The sequence below is a fragment of the Haemorhous mexicanus genome, chromosome 1 (genome assembly GCF_027477595.1).
Source record: "Haemorhous mexicanus isolate bHaeMex1 chromosome 1, bHaeMex1.pri, whole genome shotgun sequence".
Classification (NCBI taxonomy): domain Eukaryota; kingdom Metazoa; phylum Chordata; class Aves; order Passeriformes; family Fringillidae; genus Haemorhous; species Haemorhous mexicanus.
In genome coordinates this window covers 95,321,094-95,341,737 of record NC_082341.1, presented here as the reverse complement: position 1 = coordinate 95,341,737, position 20,644 = coordinate 95,321,094, and the positions used below count along the sequence as shown (strand labels likewise).

Below are 20,644 nucleotides of genomic sequence, written 5' to 3'. Positions count from 1 at the left end.
ATTACAGTTTGATATGTTTGCCTGTCTTCCACTGAAAAACTGGTCTGCACAGAAAGTGAAAAGTTCCTCAAAATGAAGGCAAGAATTACGGAACTCACTTCCCTTTCTGTTACTTGGCTTATTACAACCTTGCAAAATTTTCATAAAAATTTAGAAAGTAAAAATTAAATTAACTCTTCTTTATTAATAATACAAGCATTAAAGGGAAGTAGAATGGAAAGATACATTACTTATTTTGCTCTATTCACTACCTCTTGCTCACTATCTACTTATCTACTGAGAGTTTGCAGGGATGTTTTATCACTTCCATCAAGATACAAAAACTTCTCCCATTTTCCCCCTGAGCTGACTCACTTTTGACCTGGTTACCTTCACTTTATTTCCAAAATAGTAGATGAAAATGCATTAAATTCTGTACACTTTCAGACTAAGTGAGATCCCTTTGAATGAACAGGACTGCATACCCTAGCAATGCTATCACTAAAATAGACATACTTGTTTCCAACTCATCCTAAAAAAAAAATATCTTGTATTACACTGAAAGCATAAACTATCATACTGCTAATTTATACCTTTTAAATGTTATATATCAAGCTTTAAATAGGCAAATAATTTTCTTCTTTCCGTTTTCCACCAATAGATGGCAGGTGAAGCTCTAGAAAATTGTTCACTTGCTACAGCATGAGATAACCTATAATTTGAAAGTACATCGCCAGCTGTAAATTACTGCTCTCTGATACCTCTTTAGATGTGATTATGACTTGGTCCTGACTTGTGATCATGAGCCCATCCACCTTGCATTACAAACCTTAGTCTAAGTTTAGGTAAAGCTCCATGTTGTATGTAGAACTCTTATTTCTTTAGTCCCACTCCATTAGGTCAAACTGAAGTTTGTGCACACTCATTTCTCTCTTGGTTGAGATGGTACTGTCATTGTGGTGTAGCAGCTGTTACATTCATTCAGTGTCTTAAGACTGAGCTTTCTGTAACTAAACAAGAAAAGCTCTGCATTCATACACATGTCAGAAATCACACCAATTATAAGCTGCAACAGAATAGCTTAAAGCTCAGTGATTTCCAGTTCCAGAAGAGCTAGAAACACAAGGACGGATTGCAGGAGGAGAAGAAGCCTACTACACTGAATAAACTTATTCTAATATACCTCATTAAGGATGCTCCTAATGTGTTAAAATAATTCTTCATATATGATGCTGCATTGCTTTAAATCCATTTGCTTTTTCCAAAACACAAAAGCAGGAGGGATTGAATCTTATTCATATACAAGCTAAAAGGAGATGGTGCTAAAAGTCACAATAGAGGGATAAAAAAAGATGAAGACTCATGCTATAATTGTTTTAAGGACAACAAGTAATATGTTGTAGTCAATTAATTGTAGGATCTAATTGAAAAATGAATAGAAGTGTGCATAAACCACAGGGGTTTAGGACTGCAGAGCACTAAAGGATACCTTTCCCTCTAGGCAATCTGCATTAGTAAATGTACATTATTTTTCCTGCAAAATGATTTCCTGAAATCAGTCTGCCTCATAATTGCCCTGCTGCTACTGGCAGTCTAAGTATTGATGACTAAGTGACCATTAGAGCTCAGCTGGTTCTTGTATATATCACAATACCTCCTCTGGGCTGACTGAGTAGACAAATTTGATTGCTCTCATCCTTGCATTGCAGCCTTGATGATTTCTATTAATTCACTCCATTCAGTAATCCTTACATTTTTATAAGTTAATTTGGTTTTCTGAACTCCACTTCTAAGTGTAATTCTCAGCATATATTCCACTGTACTTGGTATCTTCCACTGTTTTGCTGGCAACAGCAGCAAAACATGGATAAAACCCAAGGGCATCAGGAAGCATCAATGGTTAGACACTGAACAATGAAGATCATGCACCTCACTCTGACTATTAGTCACTCTCTACCAGTAATGCTAGAGAAAAGGAGGATATCTAAAGCTGCTTCAAATGAACAGCTCTCCAGTGAACTGGGGAAGTTTGGCAGCACACATCATGACCAAAACAAATTACAAAACATAATTTTGGATGACCAATTTAGGTGTCTTTGTCTTTCTAGTCCAGACAACAAAGACAAGAGAGCTGTTTGAATAACCCTCTGCAGAAAAACCTCAACCACACAGGAATCTGAACTTCCGTCTCTGTCACCTCAGGCAAATACCCCAAATAGGACAACATGAATGACCCCTTCAGATACAGTACCTGTCACTGAATGTGAAACAAATGGTTGCAATTAACAACCAAATTCCAAAAGGCCAGGTCACAGCATGCAAAACCAGCACATGACCACAGACCTGACAGTAACAGGATGCTAAGCTGTACCCTTGACCCTCAAACAACAGACAGCACATTCTATCACAACAGAATTATTAAATAATTAGACTGTCTCAAAGCTACACATTTGCCCTTAGCTTGTCTTTGCTAGGAGCCTCTCTCCCTGAAGAGTAAACTTTTCATTCAAACCTCAACTGAGAGCAGCCTGTAGTCAGTGAAACTGCAGAGAAAGGTCTGTAAACAATACCTGCTCTGTAGAGAACAAGCTGACCTTTATAGATGTTAAGCAAAACAAAAAGGGTTGATTGATGCTGGGCAGTACCTGCTCTCCAAAATATTAAAACCAAGAAAGTCCATGGAAGGTTAGTTCATGAACATACAGTGTAATAAATTACATCAGTGGATGGTGAGGTAGGGAAGGGGAAAGCATGTTTTGGTAAAATATTTAGGGCAAAAAGCCTGTATATTAATCAGGAAAAGGAAAAAAATGTGTATTGCTGAGTTCTGTTAAATGGAAAAAAAACCAAAACCAACCAAACTAATGTTATCTAGAGCAGGTCAGTTGTTGAAGTATTCATGACGCATTTCTTAAATCCTGATTACCACGGTAAGACATAGCATGTTTTTAGAATAAGAAATTGATTTGTAAATTCCAACAGAAAATTACAGTTTAGCCACAAATGGGCTACTAATATAGAAAAGGACAATCTAACCTAGATAGAATCATGGAATCACTTGTGTTGGAAAAGACCCTCCAGATCATCAAGTCCAACCACAACACAGCACTGCCAAGTCCCCCTCTTAAACCATGTCCCTCAGGGCAACATCTACAAATATTAAATACCTCCAGGGCTGTCGACTCAACCACTTCCCTGGGCAGCCTGTGCCAATGCTTTATAAACCTTTCCGTGAACAAACTGTTACTAATATGCAATTTAAGGCTGTTTCTTCTCTTCCTCTCACTTCTGACTTGGGAAGAGACCGATATCTATCTTGCTACAACCTCCCTCCTGGTAGGTTGAGTTTCAGTCTGCCCGTGTCTTGTGGATCCCCACAGCTCTCATCCAGTAGTAACAGGACACAAGCAGTTATTTACAGACAACTACAATACTGTCTCAGAAGCAAAAGGCACAACCCCATAGCACCTTTCCAATGCTGTAAACTAGGACCAACCATGTAATGAATGCAATGTCCAGGACAGAAGTACCCTAATACAAACACATTTATGACTGAAATGTAATGCTGTCCTTATCATGCTTTTTATACACTTGAACAGTGGTTTCTAGAAGACAGCAAAAATGCCTTTGGACAGCAGAGGAGCTATCTGGCATTAGAATTTTCTGCAATGCAGGATGACTTGGAGGAAGTTAATGATTGTATTATGATTATGCAAGAAATCTGCTGAGAATCTGAGATGAAAGAGTTGAGATCACTGATGTCAAGAGGTATTTAGATTTCAGATGGCATCTCTCCCTGGATTTTAAGCAAAAATATAAATCACATAGCTCCAAATAAAAGAGTTAATAATCAACACATTTTAGGCAATTTTGTCCAAAGTGAGGAAGAAAACTCTGCAAATGAAACATGAAAGTGCAGGTACATGTCTTGGGATTGGCTATTAGGTAAGCTCTGAACAAAATTGTGGCAAAAAGAAGTGACTTTTCAGATAACTGCCAAAAGCAAAGTTATGATTACATTAGGAATCTGTGTTAAAGGGACAAAGAAGCTTGTGAAACCAGTGCAGCAATGTGTAAAGATAGGAGAGAGAAATAAGTAGTTATCCAACAAAAAATGCATTCAGAAGATCAGCCATAACACTTGTTGATGTAGACTGATTTTCTGAAATTCTGAGCTGAGTTTGTTAGAGGCTGAGGATCACTGAATATCAAGAAAACTTACTTTATTCCTGTGCGCTCTGTAACACACTGCATAGTATCTCACTCATTTTAGCTGCAGACAAATGATTGAAAACTTCTACATCTTCCTGGTTACAAACTAAAACTATTTACCATTGGTGTGGCCTCTGTGAAATCCATCAGGAGGTCACCTGGCTCCAAAGCAAATGTACTCCCAGCATCTGTGGAACTCTAAAGGCAAAAAAGAAACCCAGCATTGGAATAAGGAACCATTTAATTTATGTAAGTTTGTTGGTTATTTTTGTTGGGATTTTAAATTCCTTTAAGCACAGATTGCCAAATGGATTTTAAATTTCACACCATGTTTTTCAGGTATGGCTACTCAGGAAAGATAAAAAACATAATTACTCACCTTTAAAATCCACGTAAGTAATCCTGATCCACTGCCCACTAATGCTGAGGAAAAAACTGTTATGGATTTTATCTGGATCTTGGAGCAGGGTCTAAATACTTCCTTACACAACAAGTTAAGCATATCACTACAACTCTGCATTAAAAACTGCTTTAAAATGTAGAATTATTCCATCTCAGGAAAACCTTTTACTCACAGCTCCCTCCTGTCCTTCCTAAACTCTCTCCCAAATGACATGAGCTCATCTCTTTGTGTGTTACCTTGCCACCGGGTGAAACCTGGCCTTGTCCTTCTGATGTTTGTGGTGTACACGTTTTCTGCGATCCGGGAGATGCTGAAGACACAGGTGTTGATGCTGCTGCTGCTGCTGCCAGTGCGGGAGGAAGGTCATCTTCATCACTGCCGTTGATAAAAACAGACAGATTTTCTCATTAGAAAATGCCACTGGACTTTTGACTGCACTTTTGTCAGAGGAGGCACTGGTAACCTGTATGTCTGCTGCAGTGCTTTGAAGTGAAGCTCCATTAATTCTTCCCTCTAAAAAACAGCTACCCTTTCAAGTAAATTAGACATTTTTTTTAAGCTTTAAAAATTCCCTAAAAATGGGTTGGCTAGGTACTTCTCACCTGCAAATGGAAATCTTATGGTTATTAGGTGCAAGTAGAGTTTCTATGGATTATGTATAGATGCACGAATGAACGGACTAGATATTACTCCATGTTAATGTTTATTCTTTTCTATGGAGGCTGGCAGCATTGATAAGAACAGATATGGTGACATCCATCCATGGATCTGACTGCTTCATTGGCTTCAGACAACCGTAGGCTTGACACCCATTATGGAGCCAGTCTACGCTTCTATTTTCAAACTGTATTTAAAGGAATTTGATTGACTCCAAAAAGGATCTTTTTAAAAACATTCTTGTGAGGGTATCTTTTTCCTGTCTCATTTATTCTATTTACAGAGAAAACACTTTATTTAAGATGAGGTTGCATGCTTCCCCTGGGCTTTAGGCCGTCAAGCTGAACTCTTTCCATCTCACCTCCCGTCACTACTAAATGAATGCCAGTAAAGAATGTTATACCTTCATTTACTTTTGCAGAACCCTATTGACTACAGATCACTGGGATCAGTCAGCCCCGAGTCAGGATGTTTCCAGTTGTTAATTGCAATTGGATGGAGGTAAACAGAGTCATAATTTGGCCTACGGAAACCTTGTTACTGGGAAGGATGTGTGAAAAGGAAAGATTACAGATTGACAGTTTAATGCACAGCGAAAAATAATGAGAAAAATTACTTCTGCTCATAAAACAGCACTAATTTTAACTACCAATTAGGTACTCACAGCGCACAGAAGCCTGCCATGCCAGCTTGACTGCATGTATCTGCCTTGCCAGATACTTCCAGAACAGAACTACACTTGATTTAGTGCCACTTGAAGGCAGCATGCCTGGACAACACAAAAACTTCAAAACTACATGACATACAGGTTACACAACCTTATGCTGGGTTGCCTACCAATGTTTTTTAATTATGATGTAAAATTTTGGTGATTAACATTATCTTTTTCAAACTTCATTTTTTATTCCTTCTGGTTAAGGATAGAATTCAGCACCATAGCATGCACAGTACACAGGTTTTATGCTGGAAATAAATTGTGAAATGTTTTGGACCTGTTGGAATAGACATGTTAGAATGGAATAGACATTTTATTATTGCAAAAAGCCCAGAGCTGGGCTGTTGACTTAGTTAATCTCTCTTTCAGAAACATGTAGATGACATTTTCCCAGTCCTTGCTCTCCACTCTCAGCAGGAATTCACTGGCACCCTCCCCATTCTTTCTGAGTCAGGTTCCTCTGGTGTATACAAGGAAGTGGAAAATTAAGAGTTAGGGTTGATTTATCAGCCATCAAGCTATCAGCACACTAGCTGTAAGACTGAGAAATGGCCTTCACTGTATTACTTTCAAAATAATCTTTCGCTGTTTCTTCACATTTCCCATATCTGCATTCCAGATACAAGATAATTTAAATTGAACAGAATTTGAGTTTACAAAAAGAAAAAAAAAATTACGGCCCATATTTTTCACTAGGGAGTCCTTGGCCCTAACACGGCCACTGCATAGGTGACACCTGTGGTTAGATGTGTACATTTGCTGCTACTCACACCTTCTACTGGACAAGTGGAAATCCATATGGGAGCAAAACATGTTCAAAACTGTTCATCAAAACCTCATCAATCAAAAAGTGATTGTGGGTTTCCACACACCAGTCTTGGCCTCTTGGACAAATACCAATTTGGCTAATAGCTCATTTTCCTCCTAGCTTCAATTTGACTAGTTCTTCTATTTCTTGTTCTAAATAATTTTTCAGTTTTGGTAATGCAGATAGTTACAAAGACAATGTTTTTAACAGTGAAACAAAACCCCCCAACTTATTGATATTTATTAGAATCCTTTTGAAGAGACAAAAAATATATTTACTGCCATTAGAATGTTGAAATCCTGGATGGATTAACAGTTGCCATTCCTCACAGAAAGCATACACATCTTTTTCTTTATTATGGCATTGGTATTCTTGTACTAATTAGTTTATGATGACATTATCCTTTTTTCCCCTTAATTTCTGGTGGCCTTGTCTGGCTTTTCATGGGAGGACAAATCAACACTGACTTTCACTTCTGCTCAGTACTTCACATCTCTAGAGACTTTCAAGTGAAATGAATTATGTGCAAATGGGATGCCAAAGCCCTCTAGGCACAGATCCCTCTTTCCAGGACTAAGAGAATTCATTTTGCTGGCAGTAGCTGTAGCAGGCTCAGCAATTTCTTCATGTGAAAAATCTGAGAGAGGGAGGGTGCACTCTCTGAGAGGCAATGGCTCACAGCACAGCTTGATGCCCCAACAACTAAAGAATGTTTTCCTCATTTTGAAAATGGGGTTGTAATGAAGCCAACAGAGCAGCTTGCTCCAGCTCACACCAGGTCTTTGACATTTCATGTGGTAAAGAGGTTTTTAATTCCTAACCCATAAGCTTGGGAAAAGGTGGATGGCCTGCAATTCAAAGGGTTAGCCACTGCATAGGAATTCATTTGTATTAAAAGCATGAAGATTCTCAATGATGAAAGGAATGGTATCGGTATAAGATCATTATCATGTAATTGCACTCATGCCTTTCAGAAGGCACAGCTAGAGCAATAATTAGCATCCCCTTTCATTTTCAGCTGTAGTAGGCAAAATCACTAAGATAATGCTGTATGTTACTCACAAACTGTACTGCCTCGTTAACTTCCTCACACGGGGAGCTTTAACCTCCTGCTTTTCTGTAGGGACAGTTGTTGGTGTAGTTTCAGGTCTCACTGGAGCTGGACTTCTAAAAATAGCAAGAAAAACATAAGTCATACCGGCTCTATTTAAACTACTTCAGGCATATCACCAAAGTTCTAACTCATCAACACTTCCTTATCTTGTGTAGTGGCAAGTGCCCATTGGAGTTCATCCTTTTGTTCCATTTATAGTTCACTGGCCAGTGTGTGTGTGTACAGAAAAGGATGTGTGAACTCACCCTCCTATGCTGGGCATACCATTTATAGAAGCAGCCACTGGTTGCAAACACAGAGCCTATGTGAAAGACCATGTGGAAATGTCACTGTTTCCAGAATACCACGTTTTAATAACAGACCAGCAGTTCAGTCACGTCAGAAATATTTTTACAAAACATATGTCTAACAAAAACTATTTTATGAATTGTGAAACCTGTTTTGCTTAAAATATTTTTTATTTGAAATTAAACATTAACTTTCCACAGTTGAAAGAGCAGCTCAAGGGAAATGAACTAATGGATATGATCCAAGAAAAATGATCAAATTTTTGCCAACTTGCTAGAAAAAAGCAAAACTCAGATGTGTTTCAGATGCTCATTAATGTGAAATACATCTGCAGAGCTCCAGCAAAAGAAAGATATGGCAATGAGGAGGTCCACATAAAAGAATCTTCTCCTTAACCATATATCAGTAGAATTAACTCAGGCTTCAATAAAAAAATCATAAATACTAAATAAAAGATCCTCATGACCTTGGGAGGAAGCCATTTCAACCATGAGCTTGGGGGGCATGAAGACACATGAAACATCTTAAATACTGATTTTATTTGAGGCAACAGGTTATGATTAAATACACTATATGTGTACTATAAATATAATAAATATGCAAAACATTAAAAAAATAATTTGGAAGTCCTGATTAAAAATTTGTGAAATGGTATTCTGCTATCTTATCTGAAGTCAGATTCTCAGTTAGTAACTTGAGCAGCCCTACTGATTGCTGATGGGACTGCACATGCACTGAGGTACATTTCACAAATGGCAAAAGTTTTTCTAGTCTACTTACCTTGTATTTGCCTTCTAAAGCCTTAATAAGATACACATGTTTAATTTTCACTATTGCAGATCCCTCTGATGCCCCTGTGTGTTTTAAGCTTTGCTAACTCTCTTTGATAACTTCTGAACCTGATGTCGAGCTACAACAGAACCTACTGGCATGGCTTCAGGTTATATATTCAGTTTTCCTAAATGTTTCTTAGTCTTTGGAGAGGTCACAGAGCATAAGACGGAACAGTGGAAAGTATTAAAGGAGAAAGGACATAAATAAATCATAAACCTGATTACTAGTTCCACTTCTCATAAAACAACTTTTGTCAATTATTTACCTGATATTTGTATCCATTAATTTCAAAAAGTCGGTATAGAAAGCAGCAAGATATCTATATCAGATATATTTCCCTTTCCCCAGTTCAAATTTCAGTGTCAGTCATTTTTATCACAGATTTCTCAATGACATTAATGCAGAACAAGCCAGTCAGATCTGAAGACCTTTTGCTGAATTTGTTAGGCTATTAGGCTGGCAATTAAGGGGAAGATAAGCAAAGGGTGGGGGGGGAACCCCAAATAATCTGTTTTAATCTTGAATTCAGTATATCTGACCTGAAAATCTGTGAATCAACCTCATTATGGAAGCTCCCAAGATCGTTTTGATCAAGTCAGACTTCAGATTGGAAGACAACTAGCTCTACTTTTGCTGAAGCAAAGGTAGTTTTTGGCTACTGAAAAAAATTACTTGTTCTGTTTATCCAAAGTGATTTCGAATTGACGTCTGACATAAGCAGGATAAATATGTTAAGACACATTAAACAACAGAAAATCAAATTCTGAAGGGGTGTAAATGACTGTAATTATTTTCAGCTCAAATACATTAGCTGAAATTCTTGCTCTGCATGAGTGGTCCACAACTTTTCAATAATTTTGTAAGATTGTAGCTTACAATTTTTAAACCTTTTCACCAACTCAATGAGAGTGGAAACAGAGTGGTATAAACTACAAGTTGAATAACATTTCCTCACAATGATATCAAGTGAGGAACTACTGCTATGAAGGGGTTCAAGAAACAGCAATGTGTAGAAGAGGAAAGCTGATTACAAAGCTATTTCCAGTTCACGGGTGCTTCAAATTTCTCAGGACAACATTATAAACTGTGATGCAAGTCAGTCAGATACTTTCACACAGAGGAAGATTTGAAGTGATAATTTCAGCTCTTTTATCACGTTTCATTTTACAAAGCCTGTGTATCTCCTTTGGAATACTGTGGTTTGTAATTTAAGAAAAAAAGAGGAAGAGGTGGGGCTTTTGAAGCAGTTATCTCAATTGTCACAATCAAATTTTTGTTTGAAAAGATGTAGTGCAATTTTGTAACTAAAGCAGTTTGCAATGATTTCAATGCAAGTTAAAAAACTCACTTATTCATATGAAAAATTTTTAAATTCTGAGTCTGATTTAATGCTGAAAAAAATGTATAACATGAAAAATTTCACTCAACTGTAAATAAAATGTTGGAGATACAAACAGCACTTACTCTCTAATCCAATAGAAAGATGAAAAACTTATAATTTTCCTTTGAATGCTTCAGATTTTCAAGTAGGGAAAAAAAGTCAAGTAAATGTTAGACACTCCTACTCCTTTTTCAGCCATTGTAATCACTCAGATAAACTTTACTTATGTTGTGCACCACACCAGTAAAGTATTCCACTCACTTATGTTGCAAAATCAATACCATTTTAAAAGCAAAATCTTCCTTCCTATTATGATAAAATTTTGCCATAAGTTTTGTTAGAGGCTGGCGGCAGCAACTACCTTTCCCCTGATATTTCTCAGCCTCTGGGGAAGAGACAAGCACCATTTATTGCACATTTTGAGAAGCTACAGCTTAGCTAGGATGTAAATTGAAGTTACCCCCGAAAGAAAAGAAGCTGTGGCAATGCCTCTACCCAAAGAGGCCATTAGAACAAGATGAAATGTTAAGCTAGTCCTACAAACTGCAGAGCTGGAATTTTGCCCTCATTAAAACCTTGCTAGGTTACCTCTTTCCACACCAGGCTAAAAATTCCACAACAGGTCCTGTTCCATCTTTAAACGCTCTTCCTCAGTCTGAACCTGCTCAAAGCTGTTGCTACTCTCTCAACAGCAACTACATGCAAGAAGTGCTTAGCTTGATCAACCCAGTGCCCAATCTGTGTTTTAAAAATGGCAGGCTTTTAATATCATAGAAACTTTTTTAAAAATCTCATTGATATTCCAGAAAAAGTAGCAGAACAACTTCTGTTACTGTCCTTTGGTTTCTACAGACAGAATTCTTATATGGAAAGATATAATTTCTGAAGAGAAGCCCTGTAATTATTTCAATTATTTAAATAGAATGATTATGTGCAGATATCACCATTTCAAGTTTGTAGTCCTATATAAATTACACAGCTATATAAGTCATGGTAGTCCTGTACAAAGCATACAGCTTGAGGAAAAGTATAGGAGGAAAGTGTTAAAGGATCAGTGGGACTTAGAATTACAATGAAAAAGAAAATATACAGTATATTACAGTTCCTTTAGAAGGCTCTTTTTCAATGTCATTAATTCATAAACCTTTTTCCTGTAACAGTACCCAACCACTACTGCATACAAATGAAGGTACTGAACCAAGACAGAGTTACTTAATGACCTGGCACCTTACATAAAAATCTGTCGCTTCCTGGTGAGAATGACAATAACAACCACGAATGTCAGCATGCAGTGGCAGGTCATCAGAAACTGCCTGTGCACTGAGAGCCCCAGCACCCTCCTGAGCCACAGCCAGCCCACTCTCCTGAACTAGCTCCAGCCTGTTCCACAAGCCTGCACAGCAACAAAAACACGACCAGAGAGATCCCCTCCAAACCCAAGGAATCTGTTTTGTTCTCAGACTAGCAGCCAAGGAGGCGACTGAAACCAAAACTGCTCACAAAAAAAGAATCACCCTATGGAACATTTCGAGTGACCACAGATGTATGGTGGTTTACCTTGAACCTTCCTTGGGGGTGGAATGCATATGCTCGTGCTGAGTGACTCAGGGTGTCCCACCTCACCTTGGCTCAGATTGGAGGGCTGAGGCTGCACTGCTCCTGCACCACCCATTTGTGTGCCGTGGCTTCCTTGTCCCCTGCTTGGAAGGCTCTGGACAGACCTCCATGCTTGTTTGAAACGTGGCAATTGGGCTATGTGGGATAAAATGATTGTCCATGTCATAAACTGAATGGTATTCATTAACTTCTCTCACCTTGGAGGATCCAGTTCAGGATTTTAAAACTACCAAAGTCTGCTGGAGGAACACACTTCCTGCACTTGTCTTTAACAGGCTTTATCCTCTTTGCTTCTCTTCTCTTTGTATCTATTTTGTCATCTGGAACAATACCTCTCCCTTTGTCTTCCCAAACTGATGCCAAGAGATAGAGGATAAAAATCCCATGATTACGAGGATACAGCCAGCTGCATGAAAGTTAACCTGCTTTCAGATGCTGACTCACAGAAAAGGAAAAAAAAAGCCCCAGTGGCTGATTTTGGCTGCAGAATCCCCTTTGAGTGGGAACATGATAGTGAAAACTTGGGAAGGATAAGCAAGAAAGAAAGGAAGGAAAAGGAAAAATATTTGATAGATGCATTCTCTTGTATATCAGAGACATAACCTAACAAGCTAAGCAAACACAGACAAACACTCAAATCTTTCTTAAGCCTGTGCTCTTAGGATTTCACACATTTCTTTTCCAAAGGTCATCTGAAGTTAAGAAACAATATGTTCTTTTTCACTTTGATAAGGTACCTTTTCTCAGAAGACAGGTTAGCTCTTCAAAACATTGCTTGGACATTTTAAAGCAACTGCCCATATACAATTTTCTAAATAAAGTTTTTTTCTTCTTTTTACCTCCCATACCCCCCTCCCTATAGATTACAGATGTATAACAAAGATCCTTGCTACAGATTATGTGCTTTTCTTACCCACAAATTGAGTTCTGCTTCTTGTAAAGGAAAAAATTCCATGCCCTCCATTGCCCTTGCAATGAAAATTATGTGCAGTCTAGACAAAAGTACAGTGCCCCTGTGGTCCAACAGATAGATAATGATCATACAGGAGCCGCTCTTCTCTCACAGCTCAGGGTAATGTAGGAGGTCAACACCTGGTAACTAAGGTCAAACTGAGCTACAAATCCTACCCCTACTCACAGCAACCAGGACAGTCATAATGAATTCTGTGCTTTCCAAGGAGTTTAGGCACAGATTAGGGGACAGAGGACTGAGCCAAAGAAATGCACCTCAAGTGGGGTATTTCATTAGCTTATCCTCATCCGAAAGGTCTGAGTACTGCTCCTTTCTCTGTAGTTTGGAGGTTAAGAATACAATTACAAACAATTCATCAGCATTTGGATTCAGGCAGCAGGTCAAAGAGGTCTTTAAGACTCAGAATGAAGTCAAAGAACATACCTAGGTGTGCTATCTGCAGTCTTTAATGCAGACTGGCATGCAAAGGCTATTCAAGAGTTCAGCTTGAAGTTATGACTTTGATGCAGAAATTACTGTGTGAGGTTCCTGCAAAAAGCTAGAGCAGCAGATCCATTAACCTGTCCCTGGACTGAGGCCAGGGTGATGCGTATTTACATATTTGGGTTTTTTTTGGAAACGTTTGTTGAAATTTTCAGTTGGAGAATGATTCTTTATAATAATTTTTTAAGGTAAAGACTGAATGAGAAAAGGAGATTTTTAAAAGCAATTCAAATTTCTTAGGAAGAAGACAACAGAGGTAATTATTTTAGTTTACCTAGAATATTTCACAATATATTTAGAGGGAGATATTTAAATGTAATATTTCAGACTCTGCCTCACAGAGTTAACTCCATTCTGAGTTTAAGAAAAAGCAGCCTGATTGAATACACTGAAGTTCATGCCAGGTAAGACTAAGCACTTAATTCTTGATCAGCTTCAGTTCTGAATTTCCTGAAAGCTCTTTTGGATATTTCTAGTTTCCCAGGGAACTGAAGTCTTCAACTTGGGGAAACATGCTGCCCATAATCATGCAGGTGAGATTTCAGGTCACATAAAAGCTACCCTGACACTCACTGGAAGTATATGTATAAAAACAGATACTGAGATGCTAGTTTCACGTTGAATTGTGTATAGATTAGGCAAACATCACTACACTTTGCCCCTTGCTTATACAGTCATATTTTGAGAATACCTGCAGAGAGCCAGAGTTCTCTGAAAAACATGGTTCAGGTTCAGACTGAGGTATGTCAGCAGGATGTTAGCTCAGAGAGCAAAAGATGACAATTTAAATGTTAATATAATTTGTTCAGGTGAGAATGGAGGGGCAAAAGCACAAGACTGCAGACATTACTTTGAGAGACACTCCTTCCTTGATGATACACTAAAGTTATATTTTAGAAGTATCACTTTGGTCACAAAAGGTGTTAGACATTTTCCCATCAACTGAAAGGCAGCCAGACTCAAAGCCCAGTGCACCCCAGAGGCACAAGGCACAGCAGGTTGATCACATTCTGACAATCTGAATGAACTAAGCTTACTCTGCAGTAGGCATTCAGAAGAGCGCCTGAGATTACTTCTCCTGATTCATCTGCACCCCGTAAAACTTGATATAATTTAATGTTTTCCACCCCTCTCTTCTGGTGTGCAGCATCATCAAGCTCTACGAGATAACATTTAATTTTACGTTATGTGTTGAGCAGCTCCTAATGTAATTAGTCTCAATGTAATGGCGTAATTTGGTTTTGGATGGGAAGATTTACAAAGAAAATTAGAATAAATGAATGCACAAAGCACCAGCTGGTGCTTATACCTACTCCCACATAAGAAGAATATTGCTATTTGCAATCCTATGAAAGATGAGATAATTTGGATAACAAGGATCAACAAAGGGTGATGCAGCAGTTGGTCTAAACAGAAAGAAATCCACAGACAAATCCTGAACCATGTGGGATATAAAGCCTGCCAAAGCTGGCAGTAACCCAAAAGCATATTTAAAGGGAAATAAATATTACAGTGCATAAATGTACCACATGGTGCATGACAGGAAATGGCAACAGCAACAAGAACAGTAACAACTGACCAGCCAACTTGAGAGCTTCAGCTGAAGAGGGCTCCTGACTGACAACTGAACTTATATTTACACTTTTGATCACTATTTTAAGTAAGAGGCTGTCTAATCTCCATCTTGTATTTGGAGGTTTCAAAATTCAGATAGACAAATCCATGGCTGACTTGATCTAGAGTTGGTGACAGTCCTGCCTTGAGCCCTCGTAAAATGAAGACTAACATGTAGGAGATGAAGTAGGTATTAGTGCTTACATGTACCAAACATATCACATCTAAGCTTTCCTGAGCAGCACGTGAACATGAAGAAAAGTGTGTGTGTATTATCAGCAAATCCTGTTGCTAGGTAATTCCTGTCTTACAAATTTTACTTCAGTTTCTTACCCAACTTGTTTAACTTTGGGCATTTTTACCAACATTTCTACTGTTGGACTTATCCCAAGATGAAAATTTACTTTGGCAAACTGGCTATGCCCAAAGACAGACAGTATTTTCTTTTTCCTAAGTAGTAGCAATTCTTAACATCTGAACTATTTTGGTGTAATTCTTAACTCTGGAACTCCTTAAGCCAGTTCAGCAGAATTATACCTGGGCTTGCATTCAGACATGTTTGAAGAAGAAAACAGAATAGGAAAAAGTACAGACCTTTATCTTAAATACAATCCAAATTTGTATGTGTGAACCTGCATGCACATGCACACAGGAGGTCACAGCCAGAAAGAAAACATACTTCAAAGAGTTTTCAGGAGAAATTAATGTATAGGCACTGGGGAAATTGTACAGCTGGTGTTTCTGTCTGGCAAAGATTTGAATAAGAAAACAAATTCTCTTCATGAGGATCTGTGGTTAGCCATATTTTCCTTATTTTTAATAGATTAAGCAGGCTGGCAATTAGATAATAAATTTTTGCAAAGAAAGTTCATGAGTTTATCTTTCTATCATCCATCCCCTTACTGAGAAATGGGTGAGGTTTATAAAAAAGAGAAAAGGTGACTTTGCAATTCCCATTCCCTTGATACACTGCAGGACAGAAACCCCCACATCCCAAATCAGAAGGCGGAACACACCCCTGATCAAGAGGAAAGTGTGACCAGAGGTGATAGGAAATAGGCTGACTACATTTTTAATTTTTCTATTTTGCACAACACTTTACTTCCTTCACTATTCTTCCTTCATTGTTTCTAGCAGACAGCTGGAACCCTGATCTCTCAAGGCTAAAAGAATCAAATACAAAAAGACTAGTTGGTAGAGGCAGGGGATGAGAGCCTTATGAAAACTATAAGAACATTCAGTAATCTCAAGCGTGAATTAAATTAGACATCTAATCAGCAAATTTTCCCAAAACACTTCTCCCTCAACACTTCCATCTGGACACAGAGACAGATACCTGGGTGTCAGGAATTCTCTAACAGATGAATGCTGCTCCCTCATAATCCCTTCTGCTGCTCCTTCATAATCCCTTCTGGATCATTTGCCACCATAACAGGTCCTTTTACAATACTAAAGAAGAAACTGATCTGTTAGGAAGGGTTTTCTAGCTCTGTTGTAAGACGAATTCCTCTTGTTGGCCTTCAAAAGGATGGACGTGATCACTTCTTCCCTTGTACACTTAGGGTCTATATCCCAAAAGAAGTACTATTAAAAATCCTAGAACTGTATCTCTTGTTGATTCAACACAGGGAATATAAAAAGGGAAAAAAAAAAAAAAAAAGAGAAAAACAAATAAGTAAAAAAAAAGAAAGCAAATACATAAATAACACTTTTTTCCCAGGTATTTCTTCTAAAAACCAGTGTTCTCTTCTGCCTTGTCCAAAATGCATACAGCCCAGCTATATAGTGACTAGTATATAGGTATAGAGTACATATTACTTTGATGTTGAAGAAAATGTGTGTGCTTTCAGATCTGTTACAACAGACTTGTAATCAAGAAAGGTTTTACTCTTCTTCAGAGGATTCTTGTGTCTTATCAAGGTAACTCATAGCTCTCCTATTTAACCTGCTAGAGAAATTCCCTCCTTTTAGCTGCTCTCATTTGACTTTGTTCAGCTGAGAACTCTGTCACGTGCAGCCCAGATGGATCCAGCTGAGGCAACCATCCAACTTCCCTGCAGCCACTGTCCAGATCTTCAGCTCTGTTACAGGTTATCTGCAAAGCAGTAGAGTCACCAAGGGGAATGTACAACTATGTCCCAATTCATAGTGCAATTGAGGATTAGAGGATGTAAGCTAGAACACTGCAGCACATATTGAGTCACCAGCTTTTTCATGGTTTAATGTTGGAACCAGCACTTAAAACAGTCTGGGAGGAAAAAAAAAATCCTATCCAGAGGAGGAAAACCTACAGAAAGATGCAGGACTGCTCTCCAGAAGCAGGGAGTGAGAGAGGACTGCAGTCTGCTGTGATCCCATACCCTCCTGCAGCCTAATCTGGTGTGTACAGGTTACCTATTAACAGCAAGATCAGGAGGCAACCTTGCGATTCCAGCCTGCGCACCAAATGACAGAGCAAATTTAACAAGGTTTCCCCTCCTAAAGCTGAAAAATTAGTGCTGTTTCGGCTTCAGCTCTGATTCCCCCTTCCTCATATTTAAAATTACTTACATGAAGAAGTGTTTGGAGTTTGCCAGAAGACACAGAAAACAGGTGGATAAACTGCCTGATACATGACAACTTTGCATAGAACAACATTATCCTGAGGCCATGCCCAAGAAAATCACTGGAGACTGACTTGTAGGAAAAGTGGCTGTACCACACAGACATATGAGTAATTACTAGTTGAACCAGAACTAATTCTACAAAGAGCTATAGCAATTGTTAGCCAAATTGAGTCTGTCATGGCAGATGCTAAAATAATTGCTATGGGAGATTACAGGCCATATCCAAATAGTTAATTCATTAAAAGCGTAATATTCAGAATGGCAATGGAAGAGCAGACAAAATGGTAGCAAAGAGAGCACAGTTTTCTAATCAAACAAGCACTACTGCCCTCCTCTGTCACCCTTTAGTTCCCTATTAATACAAACAATTCATGCTTCAGTTACTGCTCAAAACTACATATGTTTGCTTACTAGCAGGCCTGAACGAATTTCCCTGTATCTTGGGTTTGGAAAAAACAAAGAATTTTGTAGTGTTTTGCACACTTATCAGTGTGAAAAGTAATCAAAGTCATTGTCCCTGCTATAAATCCCTCCCAGGAAAAGAGTGGAGTATTGTTAAAAAGCTGTGACAGCTACTGGTTTCAACCGGCAAGATATTTCAGCAAACAGAATCCTCAAAGATTCACAGAGGTGTTGTTTACAGAAATGTCTGCATGAGCACTTGCAGGGAAAAAAAATATATTCCACATGGAAGGGTTTATTACCAAGGGTTGTTTTGCTTGTCTCTGCTAAAGAGAAGAGAAAAGCTCCCGGACAATTTGTCTCCCAGTATGAACTAACTCTTGGCTCTACTCAGATGCAATTCCTAGCAGAGCAAAAGCTCATTTACGTCCATCAAATTCCACAAGATAGAGGTTATAGAGAATGTTATTGGCAAATAGATCCCATGCTGGCTGGCTGCAAAGGTGCATACAGCCCTGCAGAAAGGGTAGCTGCTTGAAGGAGAAATAAAATGGTTAGACACTGGATTTATTTTGCATTTTCCTCCGAGTTTAGAATGCAGGCTGTTAAAATTGGTCTACCCCTTAAAACTGGTCTATCCCTGAGCATTGATTACTTATATATGTGCACCTTCAGGACTCAGCAATAAAAGAATACCATTTCATTTGGTACAACTCACTGTAGAGGAAATGATGCTTGACATAACACAGATAAAAATAAATATTAGACAAATATACACTGGAACGCTGCATACCAAGAACTCCAAAGTGACTTTTACAATTTTATAAGCTTGGATGTGTGTGAAAGAAAGCAGTGAAATTTGCTTTGCTGCCAGGTTACCAACCTTACCTCATGCTGAATAGTACTTTACTAAAAAGCACTTTACAAAGCACACCACTCATTTACAGTTCAACATGATGCAGTAGGAGAGATTCCAAAATGTGGAGTAAAAAGGCTTTTCTACAGATGTTATGCAGAAGTTCAGCAGAAGTGATTAAGGAAAACAAGTCTGTAGCCACATTCCCAGTCACACAGGGATGTTCAAATTAGGTCCTCCTGAACTGCTTCTGCAAGTGACAGCAAACCAACAAGTGCTGTGGCAGAGACAGCATGGGAAACCCAGTTCAATTAAACAAAGAAATAGGTCACTGTGCAATGTATGTGAGGAGTTTTCTTAAGAAAGAAAAGGATTTCTGAAGAAGGTTTAGTGCAGTTTAAGAAGAGCAATGTCACAGAAGAAAAATGGGTGATTCTAAATATCAAACAGACTTTACAGCCTCTTGGACAAACAAATGAAAAAATCATGGCCTCTCAGGTGAGACATTTCAGGTCTGCAGGGTATCCCAAGAAAAGAGACTGGGAAACTGGAAATCACAGCTGCACTGCAAGCCAGGTGCTGCCATGGGAGGCAATAGCATCAGCTCTCGTGTCTCCTCCTGCCTCAGCACCACCAACCATCCCCACCATTCTTCTCTAGGTACCTGCTTTCATTTAGCAAACACAGCAACTCTGCCAGCCCAATCTGGCCAGAAAGGAATTTCTGAATGAAGTGGTTTTTGAAGGCTAGCACAGATTTATCGCACTGTAGGGAAAATACACATTTGAAATAAACATTGACAAATTTTCCCAACTAAATGTGTTAATTTTTGAGTTCAGAATGAATTAATTTTTCAAATATAATACATTATGCCTCTCAACTAGACTTTTCTATAAGGTGATTAAATGTCTGTTTTCTGTTGCAAGAATCACCACCCAAAAGTTATAAAATAAAATCATGAGATGACTGGTGCTCCAGTACATATGTATATTACATATACATGAACATATAAATTACACCAGTGTATCTGGTGTAATTAGCTGATTAACAGCTATGCTGTAAATCCATAACATTTTTCCCTCAAACTCTCCCCTCAGATTTCAACACTGCAGATGTTCAAAGTGATGAAACTACCAGACACATAGAGGCAGGCAATTCCCAAATGCTCCAGCTGTAACCTCCTCTCTAATCACCTTCTGGAAGACAGCATACTGTGCCACTCAAATAATGTTTACAATTAATATGCCTCTTCAAAATGGCCACTCCAATAAAGAAAGACTATTATCGTCTATCAACAGAAGAAAAGTACAATCAAAAGTACTTACTACTGTCTGCTAATGAGCCATTTTTCTGAAGACTGTATACCAAATGCCTCTTCTTCTGAGAAGAAAAGGCTTTGCACAAATCAGGAAAATGAAGACACAGGGATATTCCAGTTTGGACACCTAGCATGTTTCTGATAGAAAAGTTATGAAAACTGACTTATTTTTATATAAGTTTTTCTAAGATTGTCTCTAGACCTGATTTCTTACTGAGGTTTTGTCATTTATTCAAATAGATACACTTAGCCTGATCTTTAAAGCTGAACTTTTATCAATTCTTAAACTATATCTGATATATATGTATAAAATAAGCACTGTTCTGACAGCCACCTTCTCCTCAGGTCATTGCATGGTGAACTTGACGCAGCAACCTGGAGATG

General features: G+C 38.4%; 1 protein-coding gene across 1 annotated transcript in view; it reads right to left on the bottom strand.

Annotated features, from left to right (window-relative positions):
* The window catches only part of LOC132332416 (band 4.1-like protein 4B), a 72,615-nt gene that overhangs the window by 25,541 nt on the left and 26,430 nt on the right, over positions 1-20,644 (bottom strand). Inside the window, exons 5-7 of the mRNA XM_059856713.1 lie at positions 7,837-7,941; positions 4,831-4,969; positions 4,312-4,389 (exon numbers count right to left, since the gene is read on the bottom strand). Of these exons, the coding sequence (XP_059712696.1) occupies positions 4,312-4,389; positions 4,831-4,969; positions 7,837-7,941 (322 nt within the window). The remainder of the gene's footprint in view (positions 1-4,311; positions 4,390-4,830; positions 4,970-7,836; positions 7,942-20,644) is intronic.